Genomic DNA, 21204 nt, shown 5'->3' on the forward strand with positions numbered 1-21204 from the left:
AATAAAGAGGTAAGATTTGAAAATATAGAACTTGTACCTTGTAAATTGCAAGGGTATAGAGATAGATTATGTAATTAGAAAAATTTGAGGAAATTTTCAATAAAAATAAAAGTTCCATTATTTTTGTATGATTTATTTGAGTTTCCCGATATATATCATTGCGAAAACAATCTTGCATCTGGTTTCCTTGTTAAGTAGAAATTCTTCTGATTAAAGAATGCCTTAGTGTTCCCAAAAATCTTGCAGATCTTGTGAAATAGAAACCAAGTTCCTTTGGTTAGAATTGAAGGAAGTGTATTGTGTTAAAAATTTGTGTTAAATATAATTTATTAAATGTCTTCTGGTTTGTCGACTAGTTTTCTTAAACGAACGTTAAAACGAATTTGTATTTATTTGAAATGCAAATGTTATCAATCTTTTTTAATGTTACTTGCATTGTATGCGCAGACTAACAAACCGGTTAAACCAATTCCAATGGTTTCATCACACATAACACAGAATGAGCTAACAACAAATTTTTTAAATATAACTCTATTGAGATTAGGTGGGTTGCGAGTGTTACAAACTTAACTTTAACTTCGTTTCACTATTTGAGCTCTGGACATTGACCAGTTATAAAGCAAACGTTCAAGGCGAAGGTTGTAAAGGTTGTAGGCTAAGTTACAAAAATACATAATTAAAGAGAAACTTTTTGCGAAATTTAAAACTTCTCGCTTCTACAAACGCTGGTGTAAATTATTTAACAAGTTTTCTTTTGCTTTAAGGTAACATTATAAAATAAAAGAAATAATAGTCTTAATTATGCTACCGTTACCATAAAAATAAACTATCGCACTTTTGCAACTCACGGCAACACAGATGCGGCCAATAGCAAATGCTAATAGCAATTTCTTATATAGAAAAAGGAAAAAAAAAAAGAAAAATAATCAAGTGCATAAATTTATCGGCGGTTAGTAGGGTGCAGTGAAGCAACAAGATATATATAAAAGCCTATAAAATCTCTGTTAACTATATGAAAATCTATCCAATCTCTGTTAAAGCAACAAGTTAGTATACATAATAAATAATATACATTAGAAATATATTAGTCAGCGAGAGTTTCGGCTTTTACGAAATCTTTGCTGGTATCTGCAACGGTTCGGAGTTTTTCGCGAAGTGGAAATTTTCTCGCTTGCAATACAGTTATACATTACTTACAGACAATGTATTTTGTTTGCGTGTTATTTGCAGGGCAAGTTAGCTTGTCAGATTTTTTTTTGCAAAATTTTTGCCTATATAAGATACATACATGCACAAACGTATTCAAATGAATGCATGTACGTCCTTACATAAATACGGTTGCATATGCAATCAATTAGGACGGGTTTTTTGAATTACTCTCAGACGCAGTACTTCAAAATTTCTACTTACGCGAACATTTTGCCAACCAGCTTTTACCGTAAAGCTTTCTTATTTAATAACGATAGTAAGCGCTTTCGTAATAGTTATGAGGAAGAGGCTGAATTGAAACTTGTCCATATCTTTTCGCATTTGCTATCTTATTTTTTCTTTCAAAAAATGTTTATATGAATATCGTTAGTATGATATATATTTCAAAACACGAGGCGCGCATTGAAAAAGTTAACGTATTTTCTCTGGGCGATTGTACTGATAATTAGAATAAATTAAATTTAATTAAATTAAATCATTTAATTGTCTTTATATTGACTCATTTTCATAATCGATATATTCTTATTGTTGTTATGGTCAGTGTTCTAAAGCCACAGAAGTTGCGAACGAATTACAGAATTTGCTCAATATACTGTTGATTGAAGATAGGCTGCATTTGTCCTTGTTTTGCCAAATTGTAATCAGAGAAAAACTATTGAATTACAACAGATATAATTTGTGATCTCAATACTTGTCAGAGGTCATTGATCCCTAGGCCACAGTAACCAGTTAGCTGTGTGCGACAAATGCGTACGTCATGATCCGCCTATCCGTCCTTATCGGTTTTCCTTATAAAATTTTATCATTGTGAATGTGTATTTGCCATAAAAATGTATTTTAGAAAATATTTTTGTCATTTTGTCAAATCGTTTCGTTACAACGTAATTTCATGTTATACATACTCTGTGTTTGACGAGCATGCAAATTTATAGCTGACGAGGTCGAGACAGTTAACTGGTTAACAAAATACATAATTTTTTATTACTATTTAGTGTAGGTGGTGAGTATAAAGAGCATGTCTCTTTTATAAGCGTTAATTTATTTCATTCAAAAAAATTTATGCTTACGTGCATCCTTTTTAGATGGTTTCCCTAGGTTTATTTCCGGGCGATCATTATTTGAATGATGTCACCATAATAGCCGTAATATCAGCTATCGTTGCGACATTATTTAGTTTTCGATTTTATCTGCGTATAACATCTGGAAGGTGTTTTAACGAGGTAACTTTTCTGTTAAACATTACAATTTTTAAACTAGGTCTCCATAGATTACTTAAACATTCCAATCAATTGTAGGCTTATTAAGTGAAAGGATGATAAAGGCTTGTTTAGTTTATTTAACTAGCAATATTGTAGACTAAGCCACAAAAAAGCAACGAAAACTGAGCATCTGTATTGCTTCAGAAATATATCAGAATGCGGTCTAATCCTCTTTCTTTTCGTTAAAAAAATATATATTAATATGCCATTGAATACTTACTCAGCTTTCCATTTCGTATCGACTATCGGACGGCGAGCATTTGCTCTAGAAAGAATTATGAACTACAATACTAGTATTTAGTTGATAAGGTGGAGAGCGTGGAGTAGCTTTGTTTGAATTTTTGCATATGTTTTACTCGCATCCATGTGTCTATCGTTATTAGATTAAGATGGAAGGCAAAACTGTTATCATTACTGGAGCTAATAGCGGCATTGGTAAGGAAACTGCTCGAGATTTAGCTAAACGTGGAGCTAAAATTATTATGGCTTGCAGAAATCTGGAAACGGCCAATGCAGTAAGAGGTATTTCTGTTAGATATGTATATGTATACAGAAATATTTACCTTCCAAACATTGAATTGTAGATGAAATTATCAAAGAGAGTGGTAACGACAATGTGGTCGTAAGGAAGCTCGATTTGGGCTCCCAAAAGTCGATTCGAGAATTCGCAGCTGAGATCTTAAGAAACGAGCAGAAAATCGATGTGCTCATTCACAACGCAGGAATGGCTTTAGCCTTTCGCGGCCAAACTAGCGAAGATGGTATTGAGTTAACAATGGCGACAAATCATTATGGCCCTTTTTTGTTAACGCATTTACTTATAAGCTTAATTAGGAAAAGTGCACCTGCACGAATAGTAATAGTAGCCTCGGAACTGTATCGTCTGGCGTCAGTTAATCTAGACAAATTAAATCCCATTGGAACTTTTCCTGCCGCTTATTTATACTATGTTTCTAAATTTGCTAACATATACTTCGCTCGCGAATTGGCTAAACGATTGGAAAATACCGGCATTACTGTTAATTTCCTACATCCAGGTATGATTGACTCCGGAATATGGCGCAACGTGCCCTTTCCGCTTAATTTGCCAATGATGGCTATTACGAAAGGATTCTTTAAGAAACCAAAAGCTGGCGCACAAACTATTATATATTTGGCTACTTCTGACGAAGTGGTTAACGTCACTGGAAAATACTTTATGGACTGCAAAGAAGCTACATTGAGTGCAACGGCTATGGATGAAGAGAAAGCCAAAAATCTATGGGAAGAATCCGTTAAAATAGTTAAACTAACCCCAGATGATCCTAAAATCTAATACCTAATTTAACCATGTTAGGCAAATTGTGTGTGTGAATCATCCAGGCTTTAGCAGCTTTATATTGATTTTATAAAATAAATAAGCGTTCACCTACTACTAGTGAAAATTTTTATTGAGTTTAACGTACAAGATTGGGAATATGCTTCAGCGAAAACTTATTCTAGTAAATCTACTAACGTGTGCATTAAAGTTGGAATACTCGAGAACTGTAGCAATTGTTAAGATTTGAGAAATTTTTGTTTAGTTTTGTTAAAGTTTAAGACATTTTTGTTCGATTTTGTTGAGGCTTGAAAGATTTTTGTTCAAGAAAACAAGGAGAAAAAAACTTCAGGATTGACTAAGATGAGAAGTCGGCAGCCCTGATGAACGAAGTCGTTCTTTAAGGTGAGCATAATAGTGAGCACGAAAGATACCACAGAGATTTCAAAACTTGGTTAAAAGCTTCTTTAGAGAGACACGTTTCGAAACGTTTCGGTGACGCCCGGAATGTATGAAACCATTTGATCTATAAACTACCACCAACGCTCAGCGGCCGCAAATGTGGACCGCTTCTCTTTGTTGACGTAGACTTTTTACTATTTCACCTTCTTTAAGTAAGCGGCTTAATGGACTCAAAACTTTAGCTGGAGAATACATGAATTTATTCATAACATGTGCAGCATTTTCCGGTGAATCCATGATTTTTTACAAAATCTAGTACATTTTCAGGCGACTTTGTAAACCTATATTAAAGGGAGTTGCAGACAAGTGAGCAATCTAGAACAATACTGCGACGAAAATCAAATTTGTTAGGCTCGTTGTCACTTGTTTTAAATGGCTTGCACCATAAGATAACAGTAAAAGCAGAGATGTTAAACTATGTAATGCAGCCCAACAAAAGCAACATTTACTGTAGAGAAGCTACAAGTTACTTTAGATTTACATTAGCAAAAAATGTCAATTAGTCTCACTTATATTCATACGAGCATTATTTCGGGCCCATTAGCAGTACAAAATATAGTGCAAGACGTACGATAAAGACACAAAACAATAACTTCACAATCACATTCGATTTCAATTTTTGAAATATGCAGCAACGAAAGGAGCCATCCTTAATTAATAACAAAATCTATTGTTCGATGAATTGTAACTACTACTGTTATTATATATTATTATATATTATATACTATATATTATATAGTATTATATATTGTGAGTGCAACCATAAATAATAAATAAAAAAAGCTCTTGAATTCACATTTTTAATTTTATGTATGCGTGTTTCAATTATAATTCAATTTATAATTCATTTAACTGTCTCTTTCGAATGAAGGTTTTTTGGTGAAAGTAAGTTTTTTTAGCGTTAGTTTTTTGGTGTTAGCTTAGGGCGAGACATTCAGAAGAAAAAAACCTGCACCAAAAAGGAGGAAGAACAAGCAACCTGCACAAAAAAGGAAAAAGAACAAGCAACCTGCTCCAAGAAGGAAGAAGAACAACATGCTCATGCTACAGAATGTGCACTTAATGATGGAGATAAGGGTTCAATCGGTATTTCGGCGATTTAATTAAACTGTGAATTTTCGGCTCGTATGATTAAGAGGGATTTAAAATTCAAAGGAATAACTTCGTTAGGCGAGCTTTTGTTGGGGAACGTGGAATTGTGAACACGCTTATAATTAGAATGTTGACCCTGTAATGAAATTATTCTACTGATGTTATCAAGCAGCAGAAAGTTAAACCTTCTTTTAATTTTCATCGATCCACAGCTCTGAAAGAAATCTCTCTTTCTTAGCATTTCCCACAATTACCGTAATGAGAAAAATTCGACATAGTGTGGCTAATTTGCGCATAAAGAAAAAGATTATAGAATAAGGAACATGTATTGACATTTACAATTTAGTAAATAATGGAAAAAGTCTTTAATTTATTTGTAAGCAAAGAGTGAAGTGTTAACAATGCAAAGAGAGACCATTTTCTAAGTGTGAAAACTTACATTTTTATTCACTAACACATTGGAAAATAAACTTAGAGAAAAAAACTGAGTCTGTGTTGAGTGAAAGTGTTTTGTGCTGAGAAAATTTATTATAGTGTTGACTTTAAAAAAAAACCATATATTTTAACTTGTACGTAGATTTACATAATCGGATTTTTTTGCCATTCATTGTACTTTTTCGAATTTTTCATTTGAATTTCTTCGCTCGACGTATTTTCTTATGACTGTTTTTCATGGGCTGAAGCTTTGAATGAATTATATATATAATTTATGTTTTAAAAAAAATTTTTTCTATTGATAATTACGCTTTATAAAATAAAAAGCGTAAATGGTAGCGAATAGTAATCTCTATTTTGACTTTTAGCAAATAAATAACTTTAATACGTTTGAATAAAAAGTAAAAGAAAAAACACCAAGTGTCGCTATTCTACAAATATGGATAAAGCAGCTTTCAAATTAAAAATAACTATGATATTTTTTTGACTTTGCCTAAAATTTTCCAAGTTTTTATTTATAAATTATAGTATAAAAACCTTTATATATAATTATAAAACATGAAACGTATGAAGACAGCATTGAAAATGCAATTGCCTTAGTGAGTATAGCCTAATTTGTAAGGATGGCAACGCTGTCAACAAACGAACCTGCTTTCCCTCTTATAAGTATTCTAATCTTTAGCGGCATTGTTATTGTAAAATTTTTTTTTCTCTGAGAGGATTTCTTTGATTTCTGAAAGTGAGAGAAAAACGTTTTGTATATGCTGAGAATAATAAATTCAATTTCTGAGCGTAAAAAAAGTATAAAAAGTGAGATAAAATATTGTGAATTTTGTTGTTGCATTTTGCGCACACATTAAAATAGGTGGATAGTGGCATATTTTTTAATTTTTGTAATTTTTAAAATAAAAATGTAAGATTTTGGTGTCGCTTTTATACACATTTTTTTTCTTGATAGATCGCTTTAATGCTGCTAAATAGTGGAAAGATGAAGTGAATAAAAATAATAAAAATATAAATAAATGACATCTCATTAAAACGTATCAATGTAATTTAAATTCGCTGTTTAATGGATTTAAAGGATTTTTAGTAAAGAGAACAGAAAGAAGATCCGAAAGTGTTTGTAATCAATTATAATAATGTTCTTACCAGAAACTAAAAAAGAAAATAATGCTCTTTCAGAATTTGAATAGCAGCTAGTAAGCAATATGTATGTATGTATGCTATTCCACATCAGGTGAATGATGAATAGAAAAAATCGAAAATGTTTAAATAATCAAGAATCACCTCAAAATGCAATTAAGTGTTATAATTGATGATCAGTCAAAAAGTTGTTATTATTGGCTACGAAAATGTACTACAGACTTGAAGTCTGTCAAAGAGTCAATTAAAGGCATACAAATAACTGCAAGAATCTTTAAGTTAATCCTAGTACATAGACAATGTTTTCTAACGAGAGGAGATAAGTTGCGACAGATTAACTTTCGAGTTCTGTTGGCGGTATTCTTGACGGTCACGCTTCATCTTACGTCTAACTCAGCTGCAGCAGCCTTAAACTTAACTGAAAATGTCACTATAAGTGAAAATACTATATCAACAACATTTCTCTGCTGCGCACCTAGTCTTCGTCATAAATGCGTTTCCCACTCTTTGGCACCTACTGATCTTGTTAATAGCCATAAGCTGCGCCACTGTAAGCAGCAAAATAAAATTTGTAATTGTGACTTTCTTGCAGCAAATTTAACCAATATCAACAAGCAGCTGTATCATCATCATCGAAAGGGCCATCGTGTTAACCATTTCTATGATCTTCAACGATGTCATAATAAATCTAATGAATATTTAGCTGCCGAACACCAGGCTTATTTCAATAATAATTCTACCTACACAAATAGCTTGATAGCCGCTTACAATTATGATAAGTTAATTTCTAATTATAATCGAAGTAATCAAACCAGTTTTAGAAATAGCAGAGATGCTAAACCAAATCGTACTGATGGCAATGGTGGTGGTGGTTATGATAAGTACCGTTTTTATAATTGCTTAAAAAAATTGAACAATAAAGATGAGCAGAAAGTCAGTATTAATAATAATGACTTGGCGAGCAATAATAACGCAGCTAACAAATCGCTCGTTAATATGAGGGCACAAAAAGATCACTTGAAGATGCTTAAGTTAGTTATGGACGGACTGGGCTTGCAAAAATTGCCCAATATGAAAAAGGTATTTAAATGGTTCTGTGTAGTTGGCAGATTTAAACAATTATTCAATTTACTTGATATACTAACAAAAGAACATGAGTTATAGGCCGTTTACACATAAAATCCAGCATTTTTCGTAAGAAAAATTAAAAGAAGAAATTGATTATTTTGAAAAAACAAATAAAATAGCCTTTGAAGCGAAGGAGTCTGTAATAGCTGGCAATAGCTCTTTTCTTCAATAAATTAAAACAAAAATCATATATTTTGCGTGGAAATTGGTCACCTGGCAAACACAAACAAAACGGTAACAGCATGATAAGTACTTACTTGTGTTATAATTTCAAACTAAAACAAATTTTTGCGTTAGTTTTGTATAGACAATTTTTCGTAAAGTTTTGTTTTGCTTTTTTAGCCGTCCTGTAAAAAGAACAATGACTTTATTAACAATACTTCATATACTATGTTTAGAAAAACAAGAAAATGTTTAAATGTAATCTACCAATTCCGGTAACATCCCGTCTTTCAAGTTTGTGCGGTCATATGTAGTATCTAGACGGATGAGATATACGCACTTTTTATCATACCCATTTATTCAGAATCACTTGAAATTTGTTTGTCTGTTGTTGTTCTTTTCCTGTATTCGGAGTATAAATCGTAATTTTGAAGATATTTTGGCGAAATTTGATATGTTAGCGTGTTTCGGCCAAAGCACAAACACAATTGAAAATCGTTCGGATCGGACCACTTTTTCTATCACTTTACATAGAACGCCTTATGTGATAATAAGTCGCAATAGTACAATTTTCGCCACAAATATCGCTTAGTAATAGTCTTTCGGCATCCTAAATTCATGTGAAAACTTTGGATCGGATAGAAAACTTTCTCGAACCCCTTATCATATAACCGTCCTAAGGGAGCTGAATATTTTTATGGCAAAAATGTCTAACAAATTGACATTAAGATTAACTTTATTGAATTTGGACCGCTTAAGTCTATTGCGAGGTTTGGGAAGAGGGATCGTAACCCTCATAACGATTCTAAAGAAAGAAAAACTTGTGTACCAAAAAGGTCTAATTTTTAATATTTCATGATGAAAATTTGCCCTCAGTGATCATTTGCGTCACATATGTCTAGCTTTTAGACCGCGCCATATGTAGAGGGTGTCATGAAAGTATTTCTATAGCGACAAAGTTGAACCTGCAGTTTGTTATGACAGAAGCAACTGAAAAATGGGTCGACCTTCGACAAGTCTAAGTTTGCTGAATTTGCCTTACGTCAGTTGAAGTTTTGAGTATTCTCCAATATGAGTGCTTTTTTGAAAATTATGCATTTATATAAAAATATATTATGAGTATTTTTGAGAAAATAAGTGAGTAACCGTATTAGAGTAAATGGCGTAAGGTATCTGACGGTCGGCCCTACCTGACTGCGGAATTAATGCTTTTTTTTTTTTGGAGAAAATGTAACAATTTGCTGTTGCAGTGTGGTAGACGTACGGACGGAGGAAGAGTAAACTGATAGACATAAGCAATTTTGATTCTACTGTCCACATCAATGCGTATATGCTTTATAAGATGTTATTGTCGCATATAAATATTTTCAACGCATGTACTACTAACGTAACAAGAGAGAAAGTGCAGAAATAGTTTAGATTTAAATTCTTTTGATTATCAAGATATGTGCACAATAAAATTAACTAATAATGATTAAAACTTTGATTGTGAATGAAGAAGATCGTATTGCTCTGAAGAGGAAGAAAAGATTTATCAACTTTTTTCTAAATCCTAAACAAAGCCTACAACCAGCGAATTTGTTATTTATTTAGGCTTACATAAGATAAAAATGTGACTTTTTAATTTATGATATACATAAATGGAATTGGTTATGTACATGTTTATGACACACAAAAAAAAAAAAAAAAAAAACAGTAATCAAAACAGTAAAATTTAGTGTCTGTGTTGACATTTTATTGGGCAATGTTGTGGTTTTTGGGAATATAGTTCGTAAAGTTATTTCAAGGTCCAAATTATCCATATGCGGAAGTGTTCAGACTTCCTATTGTTTTCAACATGGTAATAAAAAAGGAAGATCTATTACTGTGTGACACTTTTCTTCTGAATATTTTACAAATTTCACTGCTATACATATATGTATTTATATGTATGGCTTTAGTACTACCAGAATATTTCTTTGTGTATGTATGATGAAATAAGGGATGAAGGAGATTGACAATTATTCAACTAAACATTAACACAGTTCTTTTCACAAGAAGCTGAATGGGTAAGAAGTGTACAATATCAACTCACACTTGTGCTTGGTTAAAAGACCTTCATTCTTCAATTTCATACTTTTCGCCGTTCTACTGTTATGTCACTGAAATACGTTTATCATAATATGCGCACTGCTGTCCATACTCTAATCAAAAATGCGGTGTGTTTGCATGGTTTAAGATTGAAAGATGTGCAAACAAAGATAATCGTAGACAAAATAATAAAAGAAGTAATGCTGGATAAGGAATGAATGACCATAAATAATTAAACTGAACTGACATGAACTGAGTCAAATACTACATGTGCATTATTTCATTGATTCAAATATTGACGTAGCGTTCATTTGTGTGCATTAGAAACGTTCGCATTTATTCAAGAAAGCCATATGAAGAACAAAAACAAAGACAAAAATAAGATCAGAGCAGATATTTTAAAAAGAAAAAGTCAAACATTAAATAGGAAACTATATATTTCACTTAAAAGCAGTTATGGCAGCTGCGTTCGCCTAAGATTTTGCTGGGACAGACGACGTACATATATAATAAGGAAAAGTTGATGAGACGATTTCACGCGAATATAGAAGAATCTAATATGCAAATAAGTTTTATCGAATTAATTGAGAGCCATTCTCACATTAAATTTGTCTAGGAGATGTTTTCATCATTAGCTGGCATGGAATTCAAATTTAGAACATATTGCATTCAGTGAGTAAAACATATAAAGCTTTCGCAGCTTGGTTTTACAGAATTTACAAAATATACATTACCGTCTTGAGACAAAAGTTCTAAATTATATAATTTGGGGTCACTGGGTAAAGGACGGGAAAGTTACACAAAACGATGGATTTGAAGATATTAGCAGCAGTTTCTTGAAACTATTTTGTTATATTTACTTACTTTACTTATTTTACTTGTTTAAAATTATCCGTGGAAATGTGGAAAGATGGTGTGGAACTACAAACCATCGTCGGAAATAATCGTGTTTGAGTTGACAAGCTGCAAATGAAATGAAAAAGGTAGCATATCTGCCATGTCATGGCTTTTGTACAAAAACAAAAAAGCATTAACGAGTACACTTCCTGTCGCACATGCAGTTCTATAATTTTTTAAAAAGTGCAACTAACAGTGCCAGGCTACGTTGCAACTGACACTTTGTCTATGTGAAGCTGTGAAAAAAATATTGGAATGGTTGTTGAAAACATCATTTTCTTTTAGAAGTGACCATTTTATATTGAATGCGAAATTACTCTAGAAATATGCTCAAGTTTCGCAAACAATCTCTGTTGCACAGGAGAGATCATATCAGATAAGTATAAGGTAATAGAAATACTTAAACTCCGCCAAAGTGCATTTTAAAATAGCTCGTATTATTTTAGTTCCTTACTGATAGGGACAATTTAATTCCTTTATAGCAATCAAAATTTAGTTTGGAGAGCTGTTGCGGCTGCAGTAATTGTATTCGAAACGCCTTTATGCCCACAGATGAAGTTTAAAAGCGAACAGCATGCACCTGACGAAAAATTAAGGCAAATTTCGAGAAAAAAGCTGCATATTCAAAACAGCAAATTGCTGACATGCAGTAGGAAAGCATTAATTGGATAATTGATCTAAAAGTTCGTAAAAATAGCCGATGACTTGATAATTAAATTCGACTGTTACGGTTTAGTTTTGTTCGTTGAAAAGTTAGCAACAAAGGAGGAATTCTTTTACAACTGAGCACAAAGACAAGAATGTGGATTCGGTCTGTGATCTAGATATTCTATTCGGGCACGGAATGCGCTTCAATTTACACGGTGAACTTTTCATAAACAAGGCTGGGTCTGTGCTAGAGTTTATGGAGTTTGGCCTAGAAAGCTCTATGGCACAAATAAGTTGCAATATTTGTTCAGAAATCTGGCTTGGGAACCGCCTGATCATTCCCATGGTATCGACTTTAATAAATGAATGAATCAACGTTCCTTTATTCGAAAAACGCTCTTACATAACACTCAAGTTCGCCATGAACTGTTTGTGTAATCTTGAGTTGACGATGTTAAAGTTTAGGCTCCTAGTTCTAGGTTTTCTGTTTGTTGTTTGATTAAGCACTAAATTAATGTATAGAAGAAATTGTATCTTTTAACAGCTTAAATGGATATTGGATGATGGTGTAGTCACTTAGGTACTAAGGCACTTATCTAATATTTATTGTATATTATCTTCTGTTTGTTGTTATTCAATTTCAGATCAACATCAGTCAGAAAGAATATGCTGCCAAATATAGAGTATATTTACAACGAGTCCATAGCCGGAATAGGCGAGAAAGTCGCGAATTGGTAGATGCACCATTACAAATATTAAGTGTTTCAAGTAAAGGATATTTGGCATATGATAATTACAATACAAGTAAACAATCACGAAAAAAACGTGATTTTTTTTTAAGTGATTTGAATTTTTTTAAAAGTAATAAACGAAAAAATCAAATTACGAGAAGTGCGCATAAAAAACCACGAGGTGATAGCAAACTAAATATACATCTACTCTTTGCCCTCACTCCGCAGGCGCAGCAATGGAGTGCCGGTGATATTGAGGAAGCTAACGTCCGACTGATGCTTATCCATAATCCTAGTTTAGCGTTACGTAACAGAAATAAAAAGAAACAGGACAATCGTAAAAAACATAAAGAGGCTAAAAACAATTCCTGCGTTAACAGGGATACAAGTATTAAGGAGCGTTCAAATAACCAAAGGCTAGATATATTGAATTTGCGTGTATTTCATATAACACATCATGGTAAACGGAGATGGCTGGATGGACGGAAAGTGCCTGTAAATGTTGATATTGATCAGTCGGACCAAACGAGCACTCAGTGGTTGCAATTTAATGTTACCAAAGCCGTGGTTTCAATATTGCTCTCTCATAAATCGCAACTTGAAGTGGAACTGCAGTGTGACAATTGCAAGCGCCTTGGTGCACGACTCTTCAATGACGGGTACACATCATCGCCTGAATCCTTTGCTGCTACTGGCCAAGAGTCTCATCTAATGCCAGCCCTAAATATAATTGGCCGCTTTGGACAATCGCAAGGCAGTATCCGCGCGCACGAATCCTTTTCGGAAACTTCAACGGTACGCCAGTACCATCACCATTCAAACGCCAACCATGGAAAACACGCGGAAACACGCCGCCACAACTGTTACAAAATTAATCAGCGATGCTGTCGCCATAGCATGGAGGTCGTGTTTAAAGAAATCAAAGGTTTTGAGTTCATTTTGCAACCGAAAGCATTCGATGCAGGCTATTGTCACGGACGTTGTCCACCTCGCTATAATCCCGCTCACCATCATGCAATGCTACAAAGTTTGATATGGAAGCAAGATCATCGCAAAGCTCCGCGTCCTTGTTGTGCACCCTCTAAATTAGATGAGCTCGAGATATTGCATGTGGATGAGAAAGACAGTGAGAAATTGAAAATTTCAACATGGAGCGATATGCGAGTGGTAGAATGTGCTTGTTCTTAAGAACTCCATCACTTTGTTAATCGCTATTGCATTTAAGCAATACACCCTCCGTTAAAAGATGTCTAAGATGTGCATGCGCATCTCCAGTTCATTTCCGCTGGTCTTTTTTAAGTATTTAAACTACGCCTCAGGTTCTATAAGCAGCATTCTATTCCAAAAATAATTTAGTATTAGCAATTAAGTAATTAAGGAAAACATTAGAGTTCGCATGAATCCATTTTGCATTATTTTGCAAATTCATTTATTTTGATCGATTTTTTGTCCAATTTTCTAGTGTCTTGAAGATCAGAATAATGAGGAGGACAGTTTTAATTTTGTACAGCCCCTTTCTGTAGTATGCAAAGAAGTGCCAATTTCAGCAGTTTGATTTATGTGTACAATAAAAGAAAACACTAACACGTCTACTCTGTTTGTCACCTCTGTGTCCTCAAAACTATGATTGGGACGCGCAATTAGCTCTGTTCATGTCCCCATTTCCCTTCCGATCTCACCAACAGTGAATCTATGTTCTCCCTTTTATTCATAATTCACATCAGTTTAAATTCACATTCACATAAACCAACGAAAGTATTTTTTGCTTTTATACGAAAGCGTGCGGTATTGGAATTTTCATTTTGATGTAGTTTGGCAACATTTTGTATGTAATAGGGAATGTAATGAGACTACTTTTTATACATGTCTAAATTAGATAGTGTATCATCGTTTAATAAAACTGTTTATGAGCAATAAGTAAGTTTTTTTAATCGTTTTTAAAATTTTTCTTATATGAAGTCATTTAGTGTTTTGGGGAATAACGTTGTGGTGTTGTTGTGATTATTGTTGATAAATCTTGTTTCTCCCTTGTTTATCGTTTAGTTAATGGTTGGTTATGGAATTCAACTAAACTGATATAACACCGTCGATTCTTCAAAGAAAAAATGTGGTACTATCTGTTTAAGCAGATCTTTAAAGCTTTATCTTGCGCCCGCATGGGCTTAAAATATAGCGCCGCGGCTTATGTTCAAAAATTAAAAATATTTCTTAAATAGCAATAGTAATACAATGAACACAAGAATTTGAACAATGAAGATTTCAATTAAAATACGTTCCCGAATCCGACAAGAAAAGGAATAAAGTGAAATAAAAAAGGAATAATAGTAAGGACAATTAGAAATAAGTAAGAATTTAAAAGAATAATGAATATATATTTATTTAAATTACAATAAAATAATGATTATAATTTATCTTAGTGATACAATTATGTTAAGGACAAAATAGTCGCTTGTAACCTGTTATCACAGCGTTCGATTCGTTTTTTCATACGACCTCTACAAAATCATTTTGGCCCCAAGATTTTCTATCTTCCGCAAGTGGGTCCCTCTATTTGTTTTACGTTTATATTTGACCTTTGGACTCGTGATTTTGTGAAGTCGATTTGGGAAAAGGCAGTGAAGTCTTCCGAAAAAAATTAAATTACGATGTCACGGGTTACCAAACCTCTTGTATATACCCACCAATCGTTTGTTGATGGTGGGCCCCTGATATCTCAATGAAATTCGATTTTTCGAATAGCTTCTGGTACCTTTTAAAACATACTAAAACGCTGAAATGTGTTTTTTTTTGCAATTTTTAAAAACATGATTTTTTTATTGTCACTTCTCTCCAAGACACTGCAACACTAGATGGTAGTTAATAACAATAAACTTATTTATGTGCTCTTCCATAGTACGTGATTGCCTTTTTTTATTTGCGTTGATATTTTCTAGTTTCAGTAATTCTGTAAATTGTTATCCAAGGTCTAATAAGTTGTTTTCTGATGACAATAATCAGTCCAACTATTCGATTCCCAATTTTTAAAGGCCGTTACATGGGAAAGGGTGACAGTGGAGGTACTTTATTTCAGTTGAATGCACGGTTTAAGAAATTCATACAATAATGGAATAGTAGCTGCGGGAGGGACGGCCTATCTGGAAATGGATTGCAAAAGAGCATTTAACATCAGAACAAGATGGTGGTGCGAAATTTCGTATGACCGTCATCATTAAGATTTATTCGTGTTATTTTTGTAATGACTACACACGACACAAAATGATCAAAGCTACGCCCACCTAATATTACACAGTGTATATCTTTTTCGTTGTTTCTTTCGAATGTTCTTTAGAATAGTGATTGATTGCGCCCCAGCCGTGTGTAATTTGCTTGTTTCTTTTCATTAGAGCATTAATAGGGAAAACTAAGTAAAAAACTTAATTTGAATGGAAATATTTCAACGGTCGCCGTCAGCTCATCTCGACGGATGTATACTTACATTCATATTCATATAAAATTAGTTTAATGGGTGATTTCTGTACTTATAGCAAAACGAACGCTTGAATCGATGTTGAACGACTTTCATATCGAAATTGGAGGCAAAAGTTCAACAATCTGATTTTAAAAACGAAAAGAAAAGAATACCGCTTGCGTCATCTGTTGACAGACTTGTGAGTACATTTAGTTGAATTCTAAACTTAATATAAATTGAGTAAAAGCAGAGGAGTAAGAAAATTGTATTTGACTAAGGTCGGAAAAAGAACGGCCCAACATAAACTCGGAAATATTCTATTTTCTGGGCTTTCTATTGACTACTCATAATCTTGGGGCACTCGATATTATAGTACCCCAGAAAACGGTTTCTCGTAAACGTTAGGAGATTTTATTTATTAAGCGTCGACTATAATTAATTAGAATTAGAACAATTAGCTTGTCACATTCTACTCTCCAAGTCGTTTACTGGGTACCCATGGTATTAAGATGAAAAAATTAATTCGTTTTAGAATTAACGTAGGAAAATAATTTGACACATTCCGCTTCGTTTCCCTTATGTTTGAAAAGCATAAAACCTCAAAAAAGTGGAAAGAAAGACATGTAATCGCTTATAACTTTGTGTGGGGATGACTGAGTTTTCCGTTTCGGCAAATAAATGGTACAGTAAAGTAAATGCAGAAAATTTCACACTTCTGTCTTTCACAATTTAAGGGTAACGAGCAAAAGCCCACAAATTTATGTTTAGAGAAAGAAGAGTTTCGTTCATCTTACGATTTACTGCAGTGGACCAATTTGACCCTTTTTCAATATCAACCTGCCTGTAAAAACTTCTCATGTTTCTACTAAATTTGAAGCCGATATCTTCAATTTTGTGTGTGTCAATAACGCATATCAAGCAGACATACAAACGGATAGACATGACCTAACCGATTCAGAAATTGTAGCGTTTTTGTAGCTTCAAAAAAAATAGAGCCCAACCCTGGGTGTATGACAATTCGATGACAAAAGATTCCTATATCTTAAAAGGAAAAATTTGAATCTGCGATTTCGAGTACTTAAACAACGATCACTTTGTATTATATATGTTAAATGCAGAATTTATTAAACCTTTTAGGAGATCCAAATGTGTACACACAAATACATTCGTATAAAGAAATGTCGATTTTTTCTTTTTGTTTATAATTTATTTATTGACTAGACTAGTTATTTATTGTATTCAATGTTAGCAAAGAATTGGAAAAACATGAAGCACCTCTGTTAGGTCTAGAAATAATAAACATTAAAAAAATATGACATGCTTATTTACATATGTATAAATAGGTTATTTCAACACATGCTTAGGTTATATATGCATAATGCACAATGTATCCTTGACGTAAGAACAAACTGTTGCTCAAAATTTTAAAACAATTTATTATTTGATTATTTTAGTAGTTATATATCAAAACTTATGCTTTCGAAACGCTTATGGAACTGTATATGTTGAAAATAGGCAAAATTCTCAAACAAAGTAACAAAGAAGGCTCTCTCAAATTTTAAAATAATTCGCAAGAGTTCTTCCATCAGAACTCGGTGTAGACAATAGTTGAAATCGAACATAAGAAGGCTATTTAGTTGTTCTGTTCTCGCCGTGTTATACTCACCATCAAAAAAGCCTCTAAGTCAAAAGAGTATTTATATATGAAAAAGAAGAATGGAATGAAGGATGGATGGTCATAACAATCTTCACAACTGATATTTATTCAAAGAACCCAGGCACCTTCACAAGCTTTCTGCGCCAATTTGAGATATTCTTTAAGTGAATAAGATTTAATTAATACGACCTCTTTTACATTGCACAAGTCAATTGCAATATAGAAAATATGTTAGGTATGAACGACAAAATTATTTAAGGAAGGATGAGGATGAGCAGTTGAAGATTCAAGCGCAAAGCAATATGGTATATCTCTAGTTACACCTAAGCGCCACATGCAAATCATTCTCTCTTGTATTTCAGTTTTTCATTTCTAACTCATATACCACAGATTATTTTCTATACATTCTAGAGCTGTTTCTCATTTCGAACTCAACTACCACGGATTATTTTGAAATGCTATATATCCTAAAAATGAATGCTTAATATTGTGTTGGAGAAAATTCCTTATGATGAATTTTCTATTGTTATTTATTATCTCGCAAAGGTTACGATCTGAACTGCAGGGACTTTTTAATAAATAAAGTCTTCATTATGAGAACTCCTATGTAGCATTGAATTGGATATAGGTATATGAAAACAAAATTGTACCTTACGGAGGATGGACAGTTTGTAAATGAAATATGTGAAGCGTTTTTATATCTAGATTTTTCTACTTGCATTCAATTTAAGTTTATTTTTTGAAAATATTTATATTGTGTATGTGTGCTGATATTCATGTTGAAAAGCAACATGCAATTGCAAATAAATCGATGTGATCGTAAGATATTCTATTTGACGGTCTTGCGACACTAGTCTTTAATCAATTTTTATAGTAGGCTTGTAGGCGCTTCGAAAATATATAACCTATTTACAATTTATTTTTGAGGCTTACTTCTATAAAAATGAATTTGTAAAGTAACAATGTACATTTATTTCTTAAAGTCATTTTATTCGCCTAGGACTGGTCCAACATGCCCGTTATCATGAGTTGCTTGTTGCCACGAATTCAGTGCACATTTCTGATTGCAAATAATGGAATAGCTAAATTAACTCCGAAATTTCCCTTTTCTGTTTGTCTTATTTCTAAATTGTTTGCGTCTTTTTATTTTTGCTGCTCTTTATCTGAACTTTTGTGCCTTTGTTTCCGGTCGTCGTCATCGCATATATATGTATGTTTTGGCCTGTAAATTATTCTAACCCGGATCCGACTCAAACATCCCACAATGCTTTGTAGTTAAAAGCTATGGCCAGCAAAATACTCTTTGTTTTTCTAATAAAGTGTAAAGTGTACGAAATATTTTCCTTAAGCACATTTCGAATTTCTTTTCTGATTTTAAAGGACATGAACGCCTCTTATGATTGAAAACAGAGGTAGATCCACATATCGCGAGTGGATTGAAAGAAAAAATCAACGATCGGATGGTGAGTATTAAACGATTCGATTCCAGCCGAATGTAATCTCTTTTCATTTTGAAAGCAATTCGAGAATGTTTTATCAAAAAGTTTTTCCATTCAGATTAAAAGACTTTTTAAGTTAACACATGAATTCGAATTGCTGTGATTGCAGTTAACAAACCGATTAAGGTGAATTCCTTTTTGAAACGCAGATTTTGCCATTCTGAAACGATCAAGTATAGCTAGGAACATTATGGATTTAGAAAAACAGAACCGAATATTATTTTGACTTAATTTCCGATTAAGATTATGACGTTTCAACAAAATTATTTTGGACCAGTCTTTTATGCAATAACAACTAATATCTGACTATATATATTTTCGCATGAATTTTTTATATACATAACATTTTTCATATTTACATGTTTACATGTAGTGTAGTTACATACTGTTACTTGATGATATATAAATTATACATATATTTGTATGCATCTGAATTTGAGCATAATATTATTACATCGTTTTTCGATTACTCGCTTTTTTTTTGATTCGGTAGAGTAAAATCAATTTTCACTTTACTACCGAAATTGTAAAAAATTATATATATGTATATATGATAATATGTGGGTCATTGCATGTTTATAAACATACAATCATATAGATGTGATATATACCTCTGTGACCTTTAATAGAATCGCTCTAATTTGGGTTTGTTAAGTGCACAAAGGTAATACCCTGAATAGTTTTGTGAATTGGGTGAAGCATAATCGCCGAAGTTATAATTACCGTAATCGCTATAATTACTGGCATTCAAATGATGTGCACGGTGATGTGACTGTGAATGTTGATGTGCGTGGTGGCCATAGGTGTGAGCGTGTGGAACGTAGTGTTGAAAACCGCCTCCACTGCGATTTTTTTGTCATGTCAGTAAGGTACCGTTTCCATTATTATTCGTGGCGTGCACACGCATATGTCGATTCAGATTGCCCGATTGTGAGAATCTGAAAAAACGGGTAAAATTAGTTCTATAACAAAAAGCGGATTCATTTACGGGTAAAGGAAATTAATCGCTTCTGTATAAGTTCTAAGTTTAGCTTTTCTTGAGTTTTAAATAGAAATAGCGTAACTGAATCTGGTTATTATGTTAACACAGGCAATTGCACGGCTTTTAAAAAGATGTCTGAGTTTGTAAAATTTGTCAATGGTTGCTGCTGTGAACAATGTGGGGAACCCTTATCAGCCGCCAAATTCCTCAGCGAGATTATAGCAATAGCCAAATACATACCTTGCACATAATAAATAAATCGTTATACTCATCATTTTTTTGATGTTTAGCTTGGACGTGCTACGTTTCTGCCGCTACGCAAACTTAAGTGGCAGTGTACAGCCGGAGAAAGTTTCGTTTGCTGAATTGTTCTCTGATCATTCGGTCAGTAGGTGAAAATAACTTCTTCGCCTCACATTATGTCACTGGTTATTTTGTATCAGCTACAAAATTATGTTATGCATCTATAGTCAGCACAATTTTGTGAATTGCCATCTCCTTCTAATTAAGCAAGTAGTCACGCACTTCTATCCTACTAGTTATTCATATGAAGTACGTTTGTCTTCTTTAGAAAGAAAAATTCTCAACTTATTTTTAATTTTTTTTTTATGGCAAGAGGAAATAATTCTGTCGCACGCAATGCTTTATTGTTTCTAAACTTCCACTTGATTCCTCAGCTATCTCACCTTTTTCAGACTCGTTGGATTTGATTGCATTTTCTAAGATGCGTGAAAAACTATGATGCGTCACTTTAAGCGGTCGTTCCTCTGTATACAATTTTTAGCTAACTAATCGAGGGATGCGTATGTTTGGACAACATTTCTTATTAACGTCTATGGGATGTTCTCGCTTGTGATTATATATGATGTACAATTTGAAATCGTCAATGCTTATTTATTGTGTTCCGAGCAAGAAATTCGCGGAAATACAAAACGTTATGAATCGTCTTGTAAAATATCTTGTACCGATAACTCAAAATTGTTGTATTTAGAAAAATCTTGGAAATTTATAGCTAGCTGGCTTCTATATACCTAGATGCGAAGTGGCTTTTTGTCATATTACATCTGTTATTAGATTGAAAAGTC

The 21204-nt window shown here is 33.1% G+C and overlaps 2 protein-coding genes across 5 annotated transcripts; both read left to right on the plus strand.

Moving 5' to 3' along the window:
• Positions 1 to 573: 573 nt before the first annotated feature.
• On the plus strand, positions 574 to 3889 carry LOC119639175 (retinol dehydrogenase 14). Of its 4 annotated transcripts, none has more exons than XM_038036434.1 (4): positions 574 to 764; positions 2292 to 2429; positions 2852 to 2990; positions 3053 to 3888. In XM_038036434.1, the coding sequence occupies exons 2-4, from the start codon at positions 2292 to 2294 to the stop codon at positions 3781 to 3783; spliced, it is 1008 nt and encodes a 335-aa protein (XP_037892362.1). In that variant the 5' UTR covers positions 574 to 764; the 3' UTR covers positions 3784 to 3888. The 4 variants fall into 4 exon arrangements, with proteins under 4 accessions (XP_037892362.1, XP_037892363.1, XP_037892364.1 ...); XM_038036433.1 differs by lacking the exon at positions 574 to 764 and adding an exon at positions 1525 to 2209; XM_038036435.1 differs by lacking the exon at positions 2292 to 2429.
• A 2787-nt stretch (positions 3890 to 6676) lies between these two features.
• Positions 6677 to 14793, plus strand: LOC119639173. The gene is made up of 2 exons (XM_038036431.1): positions 6677 to 7977; positions 12447 to 14793. The coding sequence occupies exons 1-2, from the start codon at positions 7048 to 7050 to the stop codon at positions 13719 to 13721; spliced, it is 2205 nt and encodes a 734-aa protein (XP_037892359.1). The 5' UTR covers positions 6677 to 7047; the 3' UTR covers positions 13722 to 14793.
• The last annotated feature ends 6411 nt before the right edge of the window (positions 14794 to 21204 follow it).

This window comes from Glossina fuscipes, unplaced genomic scaffold (genome assembly GCF_014805625.2).
Source record: "Glossina fuscipes isolate IAEA_lab_2018 unplaced genomic scaffold, Yale_Gfus_2 112, whole genome shotgun sequence".
Lineage (NCBI taxonomy): Eukaryota > Metazoa > Arthropoda > Insecta > Diptera > Glossinidae > Glossina > Glossina fuscipes.